The sequence below is a fragment of the Sturnus vulgaris genome, chromosome Z (assembly GCF_052056855.1).
Source record: "Sturnus vulgaris isolate bStuVul1 chromosome Z, bStuVul1.hap1, whole genome shotgun sequence".
Classification (NCBI taxonomy): Eukaryota; Metazoa; Chordata; class Aves; order Passeriformes; family Sturnidae; genus Sturnus; species Sturnus vulgaris.
This window is the reverse complement of record NC_142283.1, coordinates 42,856,913-42,881,144: the sequence shown is the minus strand read 5'-3', so window position 1 is coordinate 42,881,144 and position 24,232 is coordinate 42,856,913. Positions and strand designations below refer to the sequence as shown.

The following is a 24,232-nucleotide window of genomic DNA, read 5'->3' as shown; positions in this document are numbered from 1 at the left end:
GACACAGATATAAAAAAGGAAGAACATTTTCTTCAAGGGAGACACAGATATGAAAAAAATTTGATCACAAGGGTTAGCTCCTGAAATTACACCTGCATGAGTGGTGTGGTTTGAAGAATCTTGCATTGCTCTGGACCATATTTCCTATATTCTGTAGAAATGAAGGGAAAGACATTTGATTTCGAAGACTGGCTATTTCAAAATCCACTTGTAGAATTGGAGAAGTTGTTTTAGTCACAGAGTTAGGCTCCTAAGACAGGTATCTATTCTCAGACTACTGTTAGTTGGGATGTTTTCTGAATGAAAGAAAAAATCTAGATAATCTTCAGTACTATTGTGTGTAAGAAGTGTGAAGGCACTTCTTACAAATGAAGAAAAAATGTTTGCATAGCTTCTCTTTAGTTTCAGTCTCTTGTGCTCTTTACAGCCTTAAAGTCCTGCACACTTAACTGTTGTACATTTGTGGCATACCAGATGCTGTATTACATTTTACATCAGGGAGTAAATAGTATTTTTTTCTAGACAGTATTGTCTGTAAACCTCAAACCTGCATGCAAAATACTTCCTCTTTTAAAATTTTAACTACTTTTCTTTCAACCCAAAAGGAAAAATTAAAATCAACACTTTCTGCAGCAGTGTATTGCATGCAGGTGAAAGAGGTTATTCTTGCAAGGACAGTCATGTAAGCTGTTAAGCCAAAGTTCAGGTAAAAGAAAGAGAAACCACTAATTGAATGTAGTGACTTCACTATCTTCCCTTCCCCTTTCCCCTTAAAATGTTCTTTTTGTTTATTTGTTTCTCTTTGTTCTTAATATGTCTGCACTGGAGAGTGACTTGCAACCTGGTGGCATGCTGGCTGTAAAAAGACTACATCAACCTACTGATGAATTTTATTTAGAAGAAAATCCACTTGTTTGACTGCCTAAGTCAATTTATATACTTATGGTGAAGACTAGCCACAGGTGTTTGATGTTACTATGTCACATGATGCTTTCAACTAAGAGAACCTGTAATGTATGACTTATTTCTTTTCTTACTTATCCAAAACTTAATTGGTGAGTTTCCATTTTAGGCCCAAAAAGGAGAGCACAGGAGAATTGAGTGAGTCTGGAGCCTCTGTTGTCAAGTATGGTCTTAAAGCAGAAAAAATCTTCATGCAGGTTCACTATTTGAAGGTGAGTGTTGCTAGCTGATTTTTTATTGAGGTTGTGATACAAGGAAAAGACTTTATAACTCGTAGAGAGTTATAAAGTAGGTATGCATTTATTTAATGTTGAGGTGTATGGGGATAATTTTTCCTAAAGCATGTACACTGAAACTTTAAACTACTGCTTTATTTATTTTTTAAAAGCTTAGGATTACATAATAGGTTTAATATATATTTATGTTCTAGCTTTGCTTACTTTTGTTTACTATTTGCTTATTATTTTTGCAAGCATAATAAATGTTAGGCATTCTTCATTGCCTTAGTTTTTGAGGAACTATTTCTTACTTTTAAATTTTTTGTCTTAGTTGTTTTATGAATATGATAAAGACTTTGGTCTTCTAGATATCAGAACATTAATAGCTTCTGCCTTTATTTTTTACAGGGCTATTTTCTTTTACGATCTCTGGCAAGGACAATAGGAGAGGTCTCATATCTTGCATCTTTACGGAAATTTGTTGTTAAGTTCCATGGGCAGCTTGTCCTTTCTCAGGTATTGTGCTTGGGCTTGTTCCTCACCTTTTGGAAAAACAAACAACCCAAACTTTTGGATTGGCTACCTAAATCATCACTTCTAGTTGTGATGTAAGGGGAGAAGCAATTGTAATTTGGCCATATAGGTAAAATTCCTACCTGCTAGAAGGCAGAAAATTTTTTTCACAGTGACACTTGAATCACACCCTACTAGTATCCCATAATATAAACAGTGAGGGATTTTTTTTAACATGGTACATCAAAAGGCCAATGCTCATAGATACTAATGTTCTCAAAGATAGGGTCATTTACCTTACTGGAATTATCACCTGTAATCTTTTAGCTTGTGGGTTTTGGTTGTGATAAGTCAAGTCTTTTCCCTGATTCCTCTCTGTTTCTGAAAGAGCATAAATTATACTTCTGAATTTATTTTCTTTCTCTCTGCATGCTGTTTCATTCAGTGGTTCTAATTTCACCCTATTTCTTATAAGAACAAAACCAACTATGGTTATAAGTAGAAATCTACTGCCTACTAGGTCTTTCTGTAAAAGTCATGTAACTACTGGCTCTAGTTTCGTTTTGATTTAGAAGACTACATAGCTCGCTGAGCCCAGAGTTCTAGGAATCCTGTCACTGGTAATGAATCCAGCTTGCACAAATAGCAGTGCAGCTTCTTGCTTCAGTAATGCTTTGAAAACAAACATTCATGGGGATGTCTGTGAACCAGGTCACTAAACTCATCGTGGTAGAAACCAGGAAAAAAAACCCTGTGACACAACAAATACTTAGCATTGCTAGAAGAGCAGTGTGATGACAATGAGGGGCAAGCAAAAAGAGAAGGGGTATAAGTGACTTTCTGAAACCACCTTCTTTGCTGAAGTCTGTCTTATGGTTGAAATCTTTGAGGATATTCAGGATAAATTCAGTGATAAATTCTCCTTGAAACACTGAGTAAGGGCCTCTGATTTTGTGTAACACTTGCTGTTTCTTCCAGCCACAGTGATATTTTGTTTGCATGCATGCTGTTTTGAATCTCACTCTTAGGGGTGAGACGTATGCCCAGGAATCTCACAAATAGCTTACCGACCTGTGGTTTTTTTTGTATGTCAAGTCACTCAGAAGTCAGTAGCTCTTAACACAGCATTTCTGCCCCGTGGAGGAATGTTTAGGGTGTTAAGGGAGCTAACGCTATTTCAGCTGTTTCCTGTGCCGCGTTGTTGAGACAGTAAGCAATTACATTTGGCATAGTGTGGAAAATGCCAGTGACTATATGAGCCTTGTCTACATCACGGTGTCAAAAACCATAAAAATGATGCTTCACTATTACACAGCTGGAAGAATTTTGAAAATTACAGAAGGCATGAGATTGCTAATAAGAAGACACCCAGCATTTTAAGCTGGCGGTAAGAAAATGTTAGTTAGCTTGTTGCTCTTGGTTAATGTGGTGTGGGTTGTGTCAGTAGACTGTTTGAATGCAGCAAAATGTTCAGCAGACTGTACTACTAGTTATGGTAGCTAGCACATACACTAGAGATCTCTCCTTTATTTAACTATGAAATGTCAATTTGTAGCTTACCTACCCTAGTCTCCTGAGATGAAATACTACACCCAGAAATATCCATTTTGGTTATTGGATTAAAAACTGCTCAGTGTTTTGTTATTGAATTATTGAAGCAAAAGTTAAACTTTTGTTTCTTAGGCTACTTTTTATTTGGATATGTGCAATATGTTCATGACTATGTGCTTAATATATGTAAAGAAAAAAAACCATATACTTTGCTTCATTTGGAAATACTACCTGACATGGTGGAGAAAGAGTGTTGTACATTAAAACTTCGTTGTTTGCTTTTCTGCTTTTACTTTGTCTACCATCAGCCTAAATCCAGCTCCTAGTGAAGTTATCGGGAAGACAACTTTAACATCATACGGGTTTTTGGTCGCTGAAAAATGCAAATGTCATAGCCCTATATCCAATTAAAATGCATTTTCTGTCTTTGTAAGAAATCTTTAAGGTTGTGTTTTTATTTGGTCTGGTATAGGTAGATGAGGAATCACAGCAGGAGTTGTAAATGCAGAAGCAATGAAGTCTAGTTAATACAGAGTTTCTTATTAAAGGTCCTTCATAAACAAACATGCTGTCAGTGTTTAAATGAATAAAGATTTAAAATAAATATAGGTACAAATGGTAAGTTTAAATACTATAGTGCTATACTTTCACCTTGTCCAAAATAACTGTAAAAGCTCCCAGGTTTAGGAATTGTGGGAATGAGGGAAAGTAAAACAGTGAACAATTGCCCATGTTATGAATACTAGTCTTGTTTTCAGTGGTGTTCATAGGAATTTTCCTAGATGGAAGCTGCAGGTGCAAGGAAATTACTTCAGATGTGAAACATTAATCAGTTTGCCTTTTTCCTTCATTTTGCTTGCATGCTCAGTAGATTTTAAAAAATATTCCATTTTTCTTGTTATGAGAGAATTCACTTACTGAATGCTTTGAGTCAACTTTTAAAATAATGACTGGACTGGTTTTGACTATAAGCAAAAAGAAAGAAGTGCAAGTTGCTGGTGCTCCTAACAGAGTAAAAGATTTTCTATTTTATCTTGAAATGAAAATACCTTGGAAACTGAATTGTTTGCAGACTTTAATTTTTGTGTGGTTCTGTCTGTTATAATTGGCAACAAATTGGCTTTTGACTAAAGCTATCTGAGGCTCCATCACCTGGGGCTTACACATTAAGCTGTCTGGCTAATGATTGTGGCCTGATAATAGATTGTGTAGTGGAGGAGTCTTGCTTACTCTAGATAGGAAGGTATCTTTGGAGGTGCAATCTGGGGTGGTCACCAAGAGCCAGGAAGATGTCTAGAGAAGGAATTCCAAATAAACAGGATATTAGAAGGGTGCTCATTATTTATTTTTCCCACTCAGAAGGGACAAATTAATATTTGCAATTTAGTTATGTCATTTACAAACTGCATATTTTTTAGGAATAATTTAACTTTGAATGGATTATTCCTTCAAAGAACTAGATGTAAATGTAGTTGAAGTTTATTTGTTGCCAAGCGAATGTCCATTTGGATCTATCACTTTCAGTCATGACATCTCCACTGCTTTTATGCACCCCGTTATATTCCAGTCAGAGAATTTAAACAAAAGTATCTGCTGGTTGTAGAGTACTTGAAATGTCTGGATTAGCGGTTTTAATATGAAGACATAATTTATCTTTTAATATTGAGTCTTCTCTATTTAATGTCAATATGTGTAATCAGGGAGAGGTACTTGCCTGATGCTCCAAAACAGTTCAAGGGTAGAAATTTGCTGGCCATTGCTCAAGAAAAAAATTTGACTAGTAATAAAACATCTTTTGGCGTGAAATAAAAGGTCTTCTAACACCACATATATCTAGTTACTGCTTTAAGTAGCCTTCATTTCCAGTTACTTCTTTCAACCTACTTCTCAGTTTTTGACTCTTTGCTTTTGACTCACATACAGTACATCCATTAACAGTGCAAAGAAAATTTCTCCTTGATGTCAAATTCACAGTCTGTATCCAGATTTGATCTGCCCAGCAGAAGTCCAGTATTAAAGCTGTGATTAAAGTTATTGGCTTCAGTCAGGACTATGGTGAGAGCAGATAAGAGTCACCCCTCATTTAACTATGAGGGGCTAGCAGATCCTTAGTAAATATGTTTAATTCATTTTTTCAATGGCTTTTTCAGCTTGGCCAAATGTCAATAGAATTCCACAAACTGCAGAATAACAGTTTCTTTATAGAGAGAAAAGTTGTTTTCTAGCCTCAGAGTCTCTAGCCAGGTAAGAACAACAGGAGTATATAAGAAAGTGAGATTATCTAATCATATGAGTATAAACCATTTTGTTAATATTGCAGCTCTGTGGTAGCATGTGGTTTCTAACTCATATATTCTTTATGCCTTCATTGAATTACTAGCAACAAAGACAAAAAACCCCAAACTATAATTTGCTTTATGGTCTGATCAAGAATTTAGTTATGATTACCTTAGTCTTGGTAAAAAGATGCAAATTGTTTCTTCATCCTTCTGAAAATATGACCTCGTGCTCTTCTTGTGCTATCAATTTTTGATCCATCAAATGAACACCTATTTAGGCTGGGTGAAAGCCACTCAGCAAACTGGTGATCAGCCTGAATCTTTGTTTCCAAGTGCAAAACAACAAAAGCATCTTAAAGAAGTGGCATCAAATCTTAAAAATCTTCACATTATCATCTGACTTTTCTCCTGGACACTTCTGAATAATTTCATCTGTGGAGGAAGAAAAAGTAGCCTGAGACTAAAATTGCACACCAGATGGTTAAAATGGTAAAATTATAAATAGCTGAAAAGTCAGACCTATAATGAGATGGGTCATGCAGACTTGATAATAGGCAAATGTTAAAAGCCATGCTAATATGACATAAGTGGCAATTTGCTTTCCTACTCTGTTTTGGAGCATTGAAATACGAGCAGTTAAAATAAGATATAATAGATTAATCCTAATTTTAAGAAGGCATGTGGAATGACAGTGCCTTTTTCTTAATAGATATTTGGAAAAAAGGAAGATGCCTTTAATCACAAAGGAGATACTTAATTTCATAGTATAGTATACAGATTATAAAACCATCCACTGTATGATTGATAATGAAAAGTTAATGGAATCTAACCAGGGAATCTAGCTGCATTAATATATACACAGTGCAAATACTGTGAAGGATTATCATTTCAGGTTTATTATTCACACACTTTTGAAATAACTCTAATTATGATCTATTCATATTCTTTATTTGCATGTAAGCTTACTGTGTATCTCCAGCAAAACTTCCACAAGTAGAAGGAGACAGTAGTTCTCTGCACTGCAACACAGCCTGAATATCACTTAGAACCTAAAGAAGGAGGCTTAAGTGTGTTACCAGTTCAATTGTGCAATCAATCTTACTTTGATTCCCTAAAAATGCCATAGTCAGACAGAGAAACAATATCTTTTGTTGACTGTTATGGCATGGTCCATAAAGAAAAGATTTCTGCCTTTTAGGAAACATTCTTCAAGACTTTAGAGAGCAACAATTACCAATTGTTGTACAGTACAGTCAGCCTGTACTTGTATACTAAACTAAGGAACATTATTAGCCTATGAAACTTGTATCCACGAAGATTAGTATTAGTAAAGCAGATGCACTGGTTTTATGAAACATGATATAAATTAATAACTCTTATTAATAAATCCTATCATTATGTGATTGTTTAAAGGAGTGTATTCTGTCAAAGTGATTGTCATTAAAATTAGGTTGTGTAGAACACAGGGTGCCAGCGAACCTTTTAATGATGTCAGGTGTAACTTTCTTAAGAGGGCGTATCATACTGGTATTAGTGAGGATGATAGTAATGCTCTTCCATTGGCATTGCATCATCTTTGTAAAACCATGAAAGAAATTCTAGCTACCTTTTATCTGAAGAATTTGCTCCTTCGGTGATGTGGTTATCAGCAATACTGCAAATTTTGTCATGGAATGAGGAATAGGTCTAATCATGCACGAGCACTAAGGAAGAAAAATTTTTATGTAGTTGCGTAATTATGAACAATGTGGTAACATAAGCACAGTGAAGAGAGCATAAACATCCTTCAATTTGGTGTTTCTTAGCTTTTGTATGTAAATCTGCAGCCTTTAACAGTTTCAAATACAGTTTGTGTGTATTATAGGTAAAATAAAAGTAGGAATGTGGGATTGTGTTAAAATAGTCAGCAGGCTTTTCAAGCCCATTTTCTTTCAGTGTTAACACTGCTGCCTTGAGTGGGTTGGAAAACTGTATGAATAACATAATTAAATGTTGTATAAATAATAAATAAATAGCAATAAATAACATAATTAAATGTTATATAAATAACAATATACATTATGTTGTCATATCACCATAGTGGATATATAAACTTTTTTCTTATCATTCTGTTATCTGTAATCTCTCACTAGCAATGAAGATACAGGGTTATGGCTTCATAAACAGACTAACTGTGCTCCTCTGTTCATTTTCCAGGATTTTCTTAGCATGCTGTTGGAAGACATTCCTAAACAAAAAAAGTAAGTAAGAACTGGAATAGAAAAGCCAAGGAAATATGTAGAAATAAGATTTTAATATATGCTAGCCAAAAATAGTGCTAGCCTGAAGATTCCCATTACTACATACACAAAAATTTACGAGACTCACTGTGGTTTCCCTATAGCGTGCCTTTAACTTGCATATTAGGTCAGAGCTGATGTCCAGTGTTCACTATGCAATCTGAAGTGCCAGGCATAGCTGCCTGCTCAAACTAACCTGTGATTCTTCTGCCAGCTGCTTTTGGCACATGGCACCCTAGAGCAAGGATGCCAGAACTTTGCTGTGAACCTGGGACACCAGAAAAGATGGATTTTTTTCAAAAAGTAATCTGGTATCATCCCCTCTCAGTCATACATTGTACTACATGAGGAAAGATGGAAAACATGAATGGAAATCAAGCGTTAATTGCCTGATATGTCCTTCAAAATCCTGCTGTGTGTGACTGTGACTGGTTGAAGATGGCAGTCTTTAGCAGCACTTTGAGGCTGTCCCTGCTTATATTTTGGTTTGTTCTGTGCTGTTCTAGACTGTGCTACAAATACAGACTGTTTTGTAATGGAGCTTTACATGTTTTAGTTTTTAAAAATATTCACTTGAAAAATACAATGTTGAATGCCAGGATTGCAAAAGTGTTCATAACTCTGTGTGAGTGCTTTGGAGAAAAAAGATTATATTCATAGAGGTCAAATGCATTGAGTCTTTTGGTGAAATTCTGTTCCTAATGGCTGAGGAACAGAGAAGCTAGTTATGATTGAGAAAATATGTTTTGTGGCATCTCAGGTTCAGTTTGTGTGCTTTTACATTCCCCAATGATGTAATGGATAATACTCTCTATATATGATTTGGTATCAAAATAGTTTCTAGCCCAAATATAATGATGCATATTTTACGGAACAGATGTGAAAGTGATTTTTTTAATGGTGTGATTATACATTGGCATGTTATAAAAACCTAATGTTCTCCTTCCTTTTAGTTTTTACTTGTGTTTCTCTGAACTCCAAACCCAGTGCAAAATGTTGTTGCATAACCATCCATTTTTCTGCCTAAAAATATACTTAAACTTTCAATGAGACTACTGCAAAAGAAGCATGGTTTCATTTATGATGCATCACATTCCAAAATGTATGAAAAAATTTCAGGTATATGGCAATTCATTTTACAGTCGTATATATAGTGTATTTGAACTGTCTGTTGCCAAAATTACTTGGCAGATAACAGCAGCAATGCAAAGAATCTTGATATACAGAAGGCCTTAATTTCTTGTCTGCTGGGAAGATATTTTTTCATTCTTGAATGCATTCTGCGGCTAGTACAGAAATACTCACCTGAGGTAAAAGGAAAGTGAGGAAAGATAAAAATCAATTATTTTTAGAGATAGTCTACTCATGAGTGCTTTTTTGCAAAAGGTTTCATATCGGAATGAAGTACATTTCAATATTAGAGCAAAAATACTTCGTAGCACATAAAACCTCTCAGGCTTGTGGAGTTCTACCAAGTAAAATTTAAATGTTTAAACTACATATGTCAAACTTGACAAATATTAAGCACTTTAATACACTGAAGTTTGTAATGGCGGCTGGTCTTAATAATAAAAAAAAGAAGTAAAGACATATTTGTAGTAGGTAATCAAACCAAATCTTGCCTTCAGCTGTGACAACAGGGGTAAACTATGTAGCTAGTAATAGAACTTGGCTTATGGGAGACTTTTGTAATGAGAACAGGATGAATATTGGCAGAAAACAATCATGAAACAATGGGGAAATTTTCTATAGTCATTACACTGTAGTAATGCAACTTTAGCTTTCTACTATTGGATGCAGAGACTGGATCTAAAAGATTCTCCCCTCCAAGTACTTAATGCCTTTAGTTTTTATTCAAAAGAGGGGTTTTTTAGTACATTCCTAGTGATGAGTCGCTCCAAGATCCAGATGTAACTTTTAATTGATTTTTGCTGCTGCCTTCTGTACTTAGAGAAGCTTTATGCGTACTTTATAGGGCTACTTCACTTCTTTCTCTGATTCAATTATACTGGCATGTTAGCTGCAGGAATCCATGCTGTGAGGCAGGATCCTTCTGTTTCTGCACTGCAGTTGAATACTGACAGCAGATAAGCTGAGCAGTACCTTCTGGTCCTTTATAATTTCTTAACTTCCCTTTAAGACTGATTATTTGTCTGAGTGAAGGACTAATGGAAAGAATGACAAACAAATATTGGTCATTGTCCTTATCTGTTTACACAGCATTTAAAAATACTACATGCACTGGCTAGAGTCTCACATTATCTTGGTCTTCCTATGGAAAATCTACAGTACTTCCCACCTGTAACTGAGGCATTTTATTTACTCATATAATTTGAAACTTCACTACATTGAACAAACAAACCAAACAAACGAAACATCAAAAAACCCTCTCTTATGTGTCTGTATATCAGAGTGCACTAGATTTGATAAAACAAACTCCAGTGTCTCTATTCTCCCCAACGTTTACACCCACAGTCTTTGCTGCAAGTTGATCCTTTCCACATCTGCCCGACATGTGAGCTGTGCAAAGAATCAGCGTTTACCCTTGTAACAGAGGGTTTCACCAGTCTTAGAAAAATCAGAGTTGCTGCTTGTGCAGCTACTTTATGACTGCAAAATTTTTTTGACCAGTTCTGCTCTTATTTTTATTTAATTTCATTCAATGAAGTAAACAAATCCACTAAGAAGCTATGATTTTAATAATGCATGATACACAGCGGAAGGCTTGTGCTAACAGTACAAATAGCTCTAGACAGCAGATGTAACATAGGTTATTTTGCGGAGATTTTTTTTCTCACACTATAGGTTTAGTTTCTGGGGATGGGGGAAAAAAGGGATTAACTGACATGGTGAGGCTGTCTTTCTTATCCCTTGGTAAGCCAAATTAAATGTGCAACTAAGGGAATTTTCCCCAGCTTCTAGCTCTGCTTCAGCATTAGAACACTAAGCTGTATTGGGTTAAATTCATGCAACAACAAATAACAAAAATGTTTATCTTGCTTATGCTTATCCAGTTTTAAGATAGTTCTGTATACACCCTTTTTAGTTACCAGACAGAAATAAGAAATCAAGACCATCATCTTCTTCTGGGGAAAGTAAATGGACTGACTGTTTGGAAATATTTCTCTTTGTCAATATTCCCTATAGACTATAATTATAGTCTGAGGGATTGCCAGTCAAATATTCTAAATTTAATAAATTTGCACAAATAACAAGGAACGAGTCTGGATGTTTAGTCTTTTATTTTAATGTAGAACACTACACAAGCATCACATATATGTTCAGTTTTCTGTAGAAAATTGATTTATATCATGATCTAACTCACACAGTGGTAATTTCCTGAAAATTCAGAATCCTGGCTGTGTAGAAATGCTCGTTCTTGACTACTGTGATTATTTAAATCATATGATCAGTTAAAATTGTTTATTGGGTTGTGTGCCTGCCTGATTCAGACCTTGTAAATGGCTGTTCTTTTCATGAATGCTTTGTTGGTTGAGTCTGCATTACACATGTGAAAGTTAGTGCAAGCAATAGAATGAGTCTTCACAGACATTACCATGCACAGGACCATACACATTTGTTCTGATTCTCAGAATATATATATTCATTGAGGGCTTACTCAACTTCCTTTTTTCAGTACTTGCCTGTGTGATTTTTTAAAATATTTTTTTATTGATTTATATTTATTTGGCTTCCCTGCAAGCTGAGAAGTCTTCCACCAGAGTCGAAGTAAATACCACAGAAGCTGCCCACAAAAATAAAAGTGCAAATACAGTTTCTGAATTTACAAATATTTATGCGTGTCGTTCAGTCTCACACAGTTTCATCCTGACAAACTATTTCCTTTTGTTGAAGCTCCAGACTATTCTGTGATTTCACTGTGAATGTTATCAGAATATAAAGAAAGTGCAGACAAGACAAAACTAAAGTATATTAGACACTTAGTAACTTTGAGAATTAATATCCATCAGTGCTTTTTAAAACCCCAAAGTTTATCCATGTAACAAGAAGTAGAACACCCATTCATACTTTACATGTTTCATAAATGTTGTTTACTACATAACACTTTCTCTGTCAATCCTTATAAGCATTGAATTTATGATTTGAGTTTTAAGTACACAAAACCTGATCTGCATTTAATTTGCTCATAAGGCCTCTGATGGTTTTATTCATTAAAGAGCCTAAGAATGTTGTATCACTTCAGTATAACCAGTACTTGAATATGGAGAGTTTGTCTAGCATCTAGAGGGTTATTTTTCACATTTAAAAAATGGGTATTTTTTGCATATCTTCTATTTTTTTTTTCTTAAGGTCTGGGTTAACCATAGAAAGTATCTTCCAGAACTGGCTTGATACTTCTGGAATACCAAAGGTAAGTATAAAATACCAGGTCACAGTTCCTTCTGGAGTCTTGATTTTCTCATTACATTATATGGTTTTTAAATCACTGCCTGAACAGGTATGATATTAAATAAACAGTTTTGATGATGACTACTTTTCCACACCTTTGTATGGCTTTAGCTTTTACCAATTGCAGGTTTTTTCTTCTCCATTTGTCTCAACAAACCTGCCAAAGGGCAAATCTTACAAAATTTATCCTATAAATTAATATTGTAGTCATATGAAAGTATACTTCACAGTATAATTATAGGTCTACAAAATGTAAGGAGCATTGTTCACAGTGTTGCAATATGAATTACTTGAAAGCATTACTCACAGCAGTATTTAAATGTTAAATTATTTGTACTTTGATAACTTGTGAATTTTATGACTTGCTTATAAATCTGCTGCATAGAAAACATCTATTATTGGTGTTCCAGCATTGAGAATGAGCTTTGTTTTCTTCCTTTAATACTAAAAGTTTTTATATTCATATTTTAAATTCTGTGAACTGAAAATGCTTAGTTGTGTCTGTGCTATATGAAGTCTGTGATTGCTCATTTTGAACCAAAACTGGGATAACAAATGATTTTTACATTAATCTTTATATTAATCTTCATAAACCCCAATTTTATACATAGAAATTTTTCAGCATATGGTCGGGACTCCATTTCTAACTGATTTCCCCTAAGCAGGCATCCCCTGGGTTTCTTGAGATTTATCCTGCCTAGTTCTTGGATTTTTTTCCACTTGCATTAGTATCTTAAAAAGACCCCACCAACTTTTACAAGCTATAATGTTAAGTTCTGGTTTCCATGTGCAAAATGCAGAGGCTTAGGCAGCATGATTGAGTGAGCGTGTTTGCAGGTAGAATTGACAAAATAACGAGAGCTCTGACAGTGCTCAGAGAACCTGGTCTGTACCCAGACACTGTGGTTGAGCTCTTCCCTTGACGACTTGAGAGATGTGCATGTTCACTGATCCCTGTATGCTGTAGAAGGCTTTTGGGAAAGATGTACCCCAAGATCAAAATGTTTCGAGACTATTTGAATATGCTCTAAAATCCAGGCAGAGTTTGTTTTTTGGTGTAATGTTGTTGAAAATAAAATTAACTTTAATTGCAAGGGAAGAAAGGAAGGGACAGTTTCATCATACATCTTGATGCTCAGTCATTTTCTAGAAGAGGACTCTGATTTTAATTCTATGTTCAACCAAGGTTTTGTTTTTTGTGAAAAAAACTGCACACATTGTCCAAATGCCAATTCAAGTATATGGGGGAGTATATTGATGTTGCATAGCTGTAAGAGGCTGATCTGGCTCCTGAAATATAAGAGTTTTCTTGCATTTTATCTACATATATCTTTTTGAGGATGTGCTTTATTAATGTCTGACAATCAAGTTAAAATCACAAATTAGGAAGATAGGAGCAGACTAAAGAACTGGAAATTATTTTCACTGATGTACAAACTGAACTCTTTTTTTCCTGAGTACCATAAGTTGCTCAGATAAATAGTGAGTTTCATTATACCCTGCAAGTATTTGTTACTTGTGTAAACAAAATATGTATCAAAAATATTTCCCCACCCAGCAGGTTTGTAAGTTGATTTAAATTTTCTTTAACGACTACAGAGATTTCTCTGATAATTTAGGTGTTCTGTATAAAAAAATGTCAACAGGAATTTTTCTAATTTAGTATTCTACTTCTGAGCATGCTGATGCTGACCTCCTCTCTCTCTCTCTCTTTCTCTCTCTCTCTCCCCCCCAATAATATTGTTGATCATAAAAATATAAATATTTTGGGTTGAAAGCGACATTAAAGATCATGTAGTTCCAACCCCCCTGCCATGGACAGGGACACCTTCCACTTGACCAGGTTGCTCAGACCCCCATGGAACCTGGCCTTGAATATTTCCAGGGATGGAGCGTATGGAGGATACACAGCTTTTCTGGGAAACCTGTTCCAGTGCCTCACTACTTTCACAGTAAAGAAATTCCTCCTCATATCTGACCTAAACCTACTGTCTCAGTTTGAATCCATTCCCCTTGTCTTGTCATTACATACTCCGTAAAATGTCTCTTCCCATTTTTCCTGTAGGCTCCTTTCAGATACTGGAAGGCTGCAGTTAGGTCACCCTTTCTCTTTTTCAGGCAGAACACACCCAACTCTCTCAGCCTTTCTTTGTGCTCCATCCCTCTGATCATCTTGGTGTCCCTCCTCTGGACTCCAGCAGCTCCATGTCCTTCCTGTGCAGGGATCCCAGAGCTGGATGCAGGGTTCCAGCTGGGGTCTCACCAGAGCAGAGCAGAGGGACAGAATCCCCTCCCTCCCCTGCTGCCCACACGGCTTTGGATGCAGCCCAGGACACGTTTGGCTTTCTGGGCTGGGAGTGCCCATGGCTGGGTCATGTCCAGCTTTTCATTCCCCAGCACCCCCAAATCCTTCTCCCCAGGCTGCTCTCCATCTGCTCATCCCCAGCCTGTGCTGGTACCAGGGGTTGCCTCAACCCAGGTGCAGCACCTTGCTCTTGGTCTTGTTAAATTGAATGAGATTCCCATGGGCCCAGTTCTTGAGCTGGTCCAGGTGCCTCTGGATGGTATCCCATCCTTCAGGTGTGTCAACAGCACCACTCAGCTTGGTGTCTTCTAAGAATTTGCTGAGGGTGCACTTGATCCTTATGTCTATGTCATTAATGAGGATATTAAATAACACTTGTCCCAGAACTCACCCCTGAGGGACCCCACTTGTCATTGATCTCCATTTAGACTCTGAGCCATTGACCACTACTCTCTGGATGCAATTGGCCAATCACCTTCTTATCCATCTAATAGTCCACTCATCTATTCCCTCCCTCTCTAATTTAGAGAGAAGGATGTTGTGTTGTAGGCTTTACAGAAGTCCAGATAAATGACATCTGTAGCCTTTCCCTTGTCCCTTGATGGAATCATTCCATCAGAGAAGGCCACTGAGTTGGTGAGGCAGGACTTGCCCTTGGTGAGGTCCTACTGAATGTCTCAAATCACCTCTCTGTCCCCCATGATCTTCCCAGGCACAGAGGTGATGATGATGACAAGTTGGTAGTTCCCAGGATCCTCTTTTTTGCCTTTTAAAGCTGATTCATACTTATTATCTTCATCACTTTTCAGGGTCTTATGGGAAGCAGCTTCCACTTTATTGAAAGAATTGGAGTTGTCATTCAGTGAATAGGAAACCTTATTTCCTTTGTGCTTTATTAAATCATTAAAGGAGCATTTATTCCTGAAATTCAGACTGTAGAAGTTGCTTAGTAGCTCTCAATATGTTAGTATCTATAGTGTAAGTATGACTATAATTACTGACTACAGAACTGTAAATACTGTAGATCTTACGTGGTTTATAGGACCTGATACAGAAATCCCCCTTAAAAGTATTTAGATTATTTCTGCAAACTAATGACCTGGCTAATTTGATGAATCTATATCACAATTTACACGCAGATGAACTACCTGCATTATAAATAGCAGTCCAGGAATGGCACAGAATTTAGTCTCTCTCATATGGTTTATGGGTGAGTGAGCTTGGGTGTGTTCACAGGAGGGTTTCTGTCACCTCCTTTGGGCACAGTCATATAACAGAGCCGGTCAGTCAGTGTGAGCAAGATTAGTTATAAAGTAGCCACTACAACTTCTTTCAGTACTAGAGCAACTGAAAAGCAGCTCGTGGATATCTGCTTCAACGATGTCCCAAAGGCACAGAAGCAGCAGCCTGCACCCTATACACAAGATCCCACAACTTTCTGCTTATCACCCTTTTTTTACTGATTCTGGAGTCCTATAGCACAACAGTTAAAGTTACTCTTAATACTGCAGCCCTTATTATGAGAAATTACCAAGCATTTAAAGATTTTAAATTACAAATACTAAGACTTCACTGCATTTGCAGAGGAAATCTCCTTACTGGAGATACTATACTTGGTAATGGAATTGGGAAATGTGCATCATGCTGTATTTAAGTCCCAACATAACTCCTCTGTATCTTTCTCATATAAGAATTTTTGACTTTAAACTTGCTGAAGTGTTTCTGTGTTTTTTATTTCCTTGTTTTGGTGGATTTTGGACAGGAAATTCATGTCATTCAAAGAAAATTCACCTCAAGGGGTTCATTTACGGCATTAGCTATCAAGGTGATTTCAAGAATTTTCTTCTGTGTTTCTATTCAAATCTACCCCTGTTTGCAACTAGTACTCTTTAAAATTCAGTAACCAAATGGTCACTTAAAACCAGAGTTCTTAGCCACCCCTTAGCTCACTATCTTCACAACAGTGTCTAGCTTAAGGATGCTCTAAGGGTACAAAAAAGTATGCAAAAGGTGTGTAAAGGTAAATACTTTCCACTCCCCAGACTGCTGAAGCAATTTTACAATCTTCCTTGCAGTACAGGAATCTTGTATTCTTTACATTTTGTATTCTTTACAGTCATAAGTCATGTCATCTATCTAACTGAAGGTCCTGTACTCCTTTACCTGTGATTTGTTACATTCGCCATTCCAAGCTCTGTCTCCAAGTCTGTCCAGGGAACTGCAGAGATATAGATATAGGTAGATATAGATATAGATATAGATATAGATATAGATAATACAGCTATAGCAATATAGATGTAAATAGATATAGAGATAGATAGATAGATAGATAGATAGAAAGATAGATAGATAGATAGATAGATAGATATAGATGCCCCTTTATACTCGCAGCTTAAAACTATGGAAACTTTAATATTTGTCAATTTCTATTTCTGTTTCAGTTTTGGAAAAGTTATCTGGTCTTTTCTAGATACTGGGCTAGTTTGCAGGCTCAGGTATATACCAGCAGTAATCAAGAATAACTTGATTTAAGGGAGTCATACAAATAAATAAAATCAGAAGCTGGCTTGCTGCCATGAAAAAATAATCCTGCATGCCAGCTAACATTTCCAATTTTGCTATTTTGTAAAGTATTAAAGATTAATGCTGTTTTGTAAAGTATTAAAGATTAATGCTGTGGGGAAAAAAGGTGTGGTTATAACCTGACCAATTCTTTCTTACATGGAAGAGTGCCACTGCACAATGGTTGGTTTCAGGCTGGCTAAGCAGGGTTTTCTCACACACAAAACAATAAGGAATATAAAAGACGAAAAGAAAGCATTTCTCAAATACAAGCTTTCATTAGGGTTTTTTCTGGGAACACATCACAGTGGTGTTAAATAAGGTGAAGCACATTACATGGTTGAAAATACCTTTTATCAAATCATGTAACCTTCAGTATGTACTTCTGTCTCAGCAGTGACTCACTGGGGCATTGTAGCAACTCTTCATCATGTGCAAATAGTAGTGAGGTAATACCACTAATTTTAGACAATGAGTTACACTGGCAGGGAGTAGAATCAGAAGCTTTACAACTGGAAAACACCTATGAAATCACTGCAGTCATTTCATACCTGTTCAGGGTGATTTGTTTTCTTAAGTACAATTCTATTGTTTCCTTCAGTATATGCAGTGTTTAATTAGAATTTAAGGCTAAAAGGCTATATGCTTCTTTAGGAAGATTTTCTCAGCTCTGCACAAACTTGTCTTTGTCTTATATTGCCCATTTACTATTACCTGGGGTTTTTTTTAATTCTACAGTAGGTAATTAACCTTTTTAAAATAAGCCTAAAATCCTTCCCCCTTTTTGAACTCTGTTGTACACTGTTTGACAAATAGATCAATAAACATTAGGTAGTTTCTGCATTGCATAAACTTCTAAATGTATTTCTTTAACTCATTCCAGTTTTCATCACTTTTTCTTTTGCTTTTGAAATGGTACATGCTATTATTTACTGGTGAATTTCCTAACTTGATTCTTTCTTGCCTCTGTATTTCATTTGGTATCTTGTATAATGAAAATCATCTTCTCCACATTCACTCTCTAGTTCAAAAAGAAAAGTGGGGGGAAGGAAAATAGGAAGAGTGATTGGCCTCCTTCTTCATGAATTTTAGTTTCTTACACTGTAACCTACAAATCTCAGTATCACAGAATGAGTCACATTAAAAGGGACCACAGGGGTCACCTGTTCCAACCTCCCTAACCAAGCAGGGTCATCCTAGAGCACATTCCACAGGATTGCATCCAGGCGGTTCTTGAATATCTCCAGTGAAATATTCAAGGGATATTGTGAGTGAGACTCCACAATCTTTCTGGACAGCCTGTTGCAGTGTTTGGTCACCCACATAATAAATTTCTTCCTTGTGTTCAGGTGGAACTTCCCATGCATCATTTTCTGCCCACTGCCTCTTCTGCTATTGCTCAGCATCACCAAGGAGAACCTGGATCCATCCTCCTGACACCCTCCTTCAGATACTCACAGACATTGATGAGGTCCTCTCTGTGTCATCTCTGCTCAAGGCTGAACAGGCCCAGCTCCCTCAGCCTTTCTTAAGTGAGATGTTCCAGTTCCCTACTCACCTTCATAGCACTCCTCTGGACCCCCTCCATGCCTTTCTTGTCCTGAGGAGCCCAGAACTGGACACAGCACTACAGATCTGCCTCACCTGGGCTGAGTAGTGGGGTAGGATCACCTCCCCTGACCTGCTGGCAATGCTCTTCCTAATGCACCCTAAAACACCATTGGCCTTCATGGCCACAAGGGCACACGGCTGGCTCATGGCCAGCTTGCTGTCCACCAGGATCCCAAGTATTTCTCCAAAGAGCTGCTTTCCAGCAGGTTGATCAGAGGTTATTCCTTCCCAGGTAGAGTAACATTTGAATTTGCAGACCCTAAATTTGCCTTTACTGACTTTCAGATGGTTTATCTCTGCTCATTTCTCCACCCCATCAAGGCTCTTCTGAAAGGCTACACAGCCCTCTGGGGCATTGGTCACTGTTCTCAGCTTTGTGCTGTCAGTGATCTGCTGAGGACGCCTTGTCTGAGTTGCTGCTGAACAAGCTGAACAGCACTGGGCCCAGTGTTGACCCTTGGGCGACACCCCAAGTGACAGGCTCCCAGCTAGACTCTGTGACAACAAACACAACCCTCTGGGATCTGCCATTCAGACAATTCTCAGTCCACCTCACCGTCCACTCATGCAGTCTTTGTGAGCTTGCTGGCAAGGTTATTATGGCAGATGGTGTTTAAAGCCTTGCTGAAGTCCAGTTAGACAGCATCCCCTGCTCTTCCCTCATCCATCCAGGTAGTTAGTTGCCCCATCATAGAAAGAAATCAGGTTGCTTAGGCATGAGTTACCTTATGTCATGTGATAAAACAGCTTCCAGTTTTAGGATAAACACCTCAAACATCACCTCACAATTACAAAAATTTGAAAGAGGTGAGAGCACTGTTGTATCCTTCTCCGAGTCCCTTTTGTTATTTTAACCTCCCATTATAGTTTAATTCTCTTCCACTATTCCACCTTAAACAGTATTTCCTGATTAAGGCTGGAATTGCCAACAGGTATGTCAGAGTATGTACAGCTCTTAGTGTATCTTGCGAGACTACTGCACCATGTTTTCGAATCTTGAATGAACACTGGAGTACAACTTCCAGCAGTTACAGCAGTAAAAATTTTGCCTTTTTTTTTAATAAGATTTTTTTTTTTTTGCCAATTCTTTTCTCCTATCTGCACTGCTTTTTGTGGCTGTGATAAAGCAGTAGTTTAATATCCATATACTAATGAACTTATTTGTAAATCATCAGCAAGTCTAGAAATACACAAAGGGACCAAAAGAAATCTTCTGGTGGTGAATATTAATTTATTAATAGTATTTCTGGTTTTGTTTGTAAATTTATATGGTCTAGTGGAATGTGCCCCTACCCATGGTAGATGAGTTAGGACAATATAGTCTTTAAGGTCCCTTTCAATCCACACCATTCTGTGATTCCATTATTGTCCTATTTGAAGAAGAAATGGATTGCAAAGGAAAATCATAGCAAAACTATTTAAAAATTTGAACTGAAATGTAATTTTTGAAGCGTTCTAAATCAATGCAAGTAGAGTATTTTCTGTAGTTTTATAAATTTTAGGACGATGTTACAGCAGCAGTTCAAGTACTTAATATGATTTCTGCTAAAGCAACATGTTGTTAAGAAGGGTCGTGGCTCTGGCCTCAGTTATAAGCTTTATAGATTTCCTGTTTCCTTTCACTAAGACAAAAGTACAGGTGAAGGGATAGCTCTACAGGAAAATGCTTCACATGGTAGATGTTATGGCCAATAACTAACAAATCAACCACACTGAAAAAATTTTTTAAAAAATACTCTTACTTTACTCTTGGATTATCTTTAGCAGTTGCTCACCCAGGTTTTACAGAGAATACCCAAACATTTTTTCTGGCATTAAAATCACTCTTACTGGATGTAAATGGAAGCTAAAGCTATGGATTGTTAACGCTTGCTATTTCTTGTTATTGTTAGTTATGCTTTATCTTGCCACTTTTCTTTCTGGATGCACATAACTAGATATTTGTAAGTGGCAACACTGGAACCAAGTACATAAGTGAAATGCTCATTTTTTGCTGAGATACAGTAAATGAGTATGTATTGGCAGTGAGAATGATCTGTTAAGTACAAAAATCTCATTCAAACATAAATGATCTGGAGAAAAATCAGGAAAGGGGTATAATTTTCTTCTGTACTTAATAGAGTTCAGTAGGGAATCTGTTAGAATTAGTTTCAAAACTGCTGTTAAATATTAGTCCCAAGACCACAATATTACTGTTTAAATACTGAAGTTTGAGGCTTACTCCTTGATTAGTGTTCTATCTGAAGATAAAGATTTTTATGTGTATTTTACTGAGTGCAGAGAATATAACCAATTCAACTGATGGTTGAATTCTGTTTGAGAAATAATCTGGAGAAAGCATAGCAGCTACCTTAAGATATGTACTAATTCTTGTACATGGAAACCACACTTTGAATAATAGCCACTTCCCCACAAGAAAATTTGCTTGTTTGCTTTTCCTTTTTCTTATGTTAGCAATGCTGCAGATTGGAAGATGAAATGATCTTTCCAAAGTTCTTAAAAATTTAATTGAGTATCAGTCAACAATATAAATCATTTAATGCCTTCTGTAATGACAACAAGGACAATAAGAAAATTTTTGAATATGAATCACCAATGCTGAGGTTTTTTCTGAAATTATCAGTTGTACTGACAATATTCCATCTCATTTTCTTAGAAGAAGGGATTTAGGAAAATATAAAAATGTTATCAAATGATGCATATGGTACTACAGCACGCATAAAAGTCAGATGAATCATGAAGATAAACAAATCAAGAGAGACTTTATGTTCTTGACTCTTTGAAAAATGCTTTAGATAAAGACTATCCACCTGAAAGTTCTTGTAGATAGATCACAGTATATAGAGAATTTGGTATTTCGTTTATAATAAACTATCAAAAAAGTTTTAAGGTCAACTATTATTTGAATAGATTCTCTGTTGATCTAAAGAAGATTGTTGGTATAAAATGGCCTTGTAATTTACTAAGCCATTCCACACACACTATAGTGGTGTATTTTAGTTTCTAGAATAGTTCAAAAAGTTAAAGAAAATGGCTCATAGTGAAGAAAACCTCCATCATTAAAGGTCAGTAAAGACCCAAATTTATTACAGAGCTTTTCCAATTCAGGCATGGTTTAGTCTTGTTATAATTTCAGAAGGTTTGATATAGGTTTCTTCTGCATTGCATATGATTGCTGATTTAGAGAAAACCAAAGACATTTGAGATCTGTGTGATATTGTTACACAGTATTGTGCGATCACATTCTAAAACTGGGTAACATACTGCCTTAGGCGAGATGCTCATGTAGCATTGAGTAACTTGGTGTCTAGGCTGAATGTAGATAGTAATTTTTTAAATTTAGATTTGAAAGCATTGGCCATAACATTTTAGTGCCTCTGTTGTTCTAATTTCTAAAAATGAAGTTTAAAACAGAGTTTTAGGAGTCTCCATTAATTGAATAATTAAGAAAAAAATGCTTTTGAGATGCTCAGCTGGAACCATGAGTCTACATTAAGGATGCAAAGGATGTTTTACTGGTTTTAGTTTAATGACCTACTAAAACACTGGCTTGCCTCTCCAGTTAAAAGTCAGATTTTCATAAGTGTCCTTCTGTTTTTCTTCAGACTACCTTTCAGTGTCATGCCGCTCAGAGGTAAAGTACTTGTAGTGGTATAGTAAATCTACACAAGTTTAAGAAGTTGAAGTGCATTTGAAACAAATGTCTAATTTCTGAAATAATTGTGGACTGGATTCCATGTGTTTGTTCATTAGAATCTCTCTTAAGTTTAATAAATCCCAAGCAGTCATTTTCATTCCCTTTTCCTATTAACTGCACTGCTGAACACAAAAGCTGTGTTATGTGCAGAATGCCTGAGCTTGTCTGTTCTAGAAAGGAGTTATGTTTGGTATCTAGAGAACAATAACAGTTTGCTGCCTGACTGATCAATGCTGGATCAAGTTCACATTCCCAAGCTCCCACTCTCCCACCTACGTACACAGGAGATGGAAACATAGCAAACATAGGGAGGACAGGCCCTCTTTTACACAGAAATGTTGAACTTAGACTTGCCTAATAAGGACACAGCTGGGCTTGCATAGCAATAAATATAGGTTTTAATCATTGCTTGTAAAAACATCCGAAGAAAAGCACAGAAGTTAGCACCAATTAATTTTTAGCCTGCTCATTTTTTTCTTTACTTAATGGAAACAAACCATAAAGTTTTAAAATATTTTTCATGTTACATTGCCAGAAAACTTTTCTGTATTAGTGTACAATTAGGAAAGAGTAGCCTTTGAGATATCTGAAACCTCTCCAGTTTTAAGTTCCTTGTAAGTAATTTTAGTGAATTGGAACCAGAATATGAAATAACAAGAAGTAAAATGTTACTCTAGGAAACAATATTTGATATCTTTTTAATTCAGAAAGATAAAGAATTGGGCCTGAAACTGAGGTAAAAATCTTATGTGACAGGAACAAGTTGCTACATACCCTCCAGAGTGGTCTATGGTTTTTAAAAGAATACAAATTACACCGCCCGGAAATTTTCCCTAGGCTTTTTAAACAATTTTGTTTGTGACTGGAAGCAGTGAATACCTGGGGAAGATGTACTGCAGCATATACTCTGTATCTGAAATCCATGCAGCTCTCTGTGTGCTGACCTAAAAAACTGTGAACTGTGGATTCATGTGTAGTGATCCAGTCAGAAACTCAGAGTGATCCTGAGGGTTCAAATGCTGCTGCTGTATTTCCAGCTGGCTAGAATTGATGATGGAAGTTCTTGCTTTTGAGCCCTATGCTTTTTTTCAGACACTCTGCAGAAATGCTGAGCTACTGAATGCTTCTTTAGAGCAGATGGTAACTAAGTTTGTGTAATAGTCTTCATTCCATCTCCATCACTTCATAATCTTCCACACAAGTCATCAGGAGCAATAATGAGGTATTTTCCAGTTCATGGTTCCTTCCTTCTCTCCTTTTGACTTAGTAATGTTTTAGTCAGACTGAAGACACAGATGTTGATCACATTCTCTTTAATCATGGAAAATAAGTTATTTTTCTAAAATTTATTCCATCTCCATAAAGAATGAATGCTTTATCTATTCTATCTACTCCCTTCTAAGGTCAAAGAGGAATTTAAATGCTGAAATGAGAACCTCTGGAGAAAGATAGGTTTGAAAAGTCTATTCCGTGACAGAGCTACTGTATGTCATGATTCAGTTTATGGTTAATTGTCATTAACATATAGGTTAGCAGTATATCATGGCCAGAGGGCTAGAGAACTTTTGTTAAACAATATGTTTCATTAGTAAAACTGTCAGAAGTCTTTTTGATTGCTTCAATGGATCACTAAAACTCAAATTTCAATACCTCTGGAAGGTGTATTTTATTTTTTCAAGAAGAAATTCAACAAACAAGTGACCTTCTAGCAAGTAACATCTGGGCCTTAGCCACACACTCTCCCAGCTACTGCAAAAAAATCAACTCTGTCTTGGCTGAAACTAGAACATTATCCACCCATTATTCTTTACCATTTATATCATGCCCAGATCCTACACCTTCCA

At 36.4% G+C, this 24,232-nt stretch overlaps 1 protein-coding gene across 10 annotated transcripts in view; it reads left to right on the top strand.

Moving 5' to 3' along the window:
- AOPEP (aminopeptidase O (putative)) overlaps window positions 1-24,232 on the top strand; it is a 218,336-nt gene that overhangs the window by 71,333 nt on the left and 122,771 nt on the right. For all 10 annotated transcript variants that reach the window (XM_088157124.1, XM_088157125.1, XM_088157128.1 and 7 more), the window contains 4 exons: window positions 1,073-1,175; window positions 1,590-1,697; window positions 7,721-7,764; window positions 12,115-12,175. In XM_088157124.1, coding sequence (XP_088013250.1) covers window positions 1,073-1,175; window positions 1,590-1,697; window positions 7,721-7,764; window positions 12,115-12,175 — 316 coding nt within the window. The remainder of the gene's footprint in view (window positions 1-1,072; window positions 1,176-1,589; window positions 1,698-7,720; window positions 7,765-12,114; window positions 12,176-24,232) is intronic.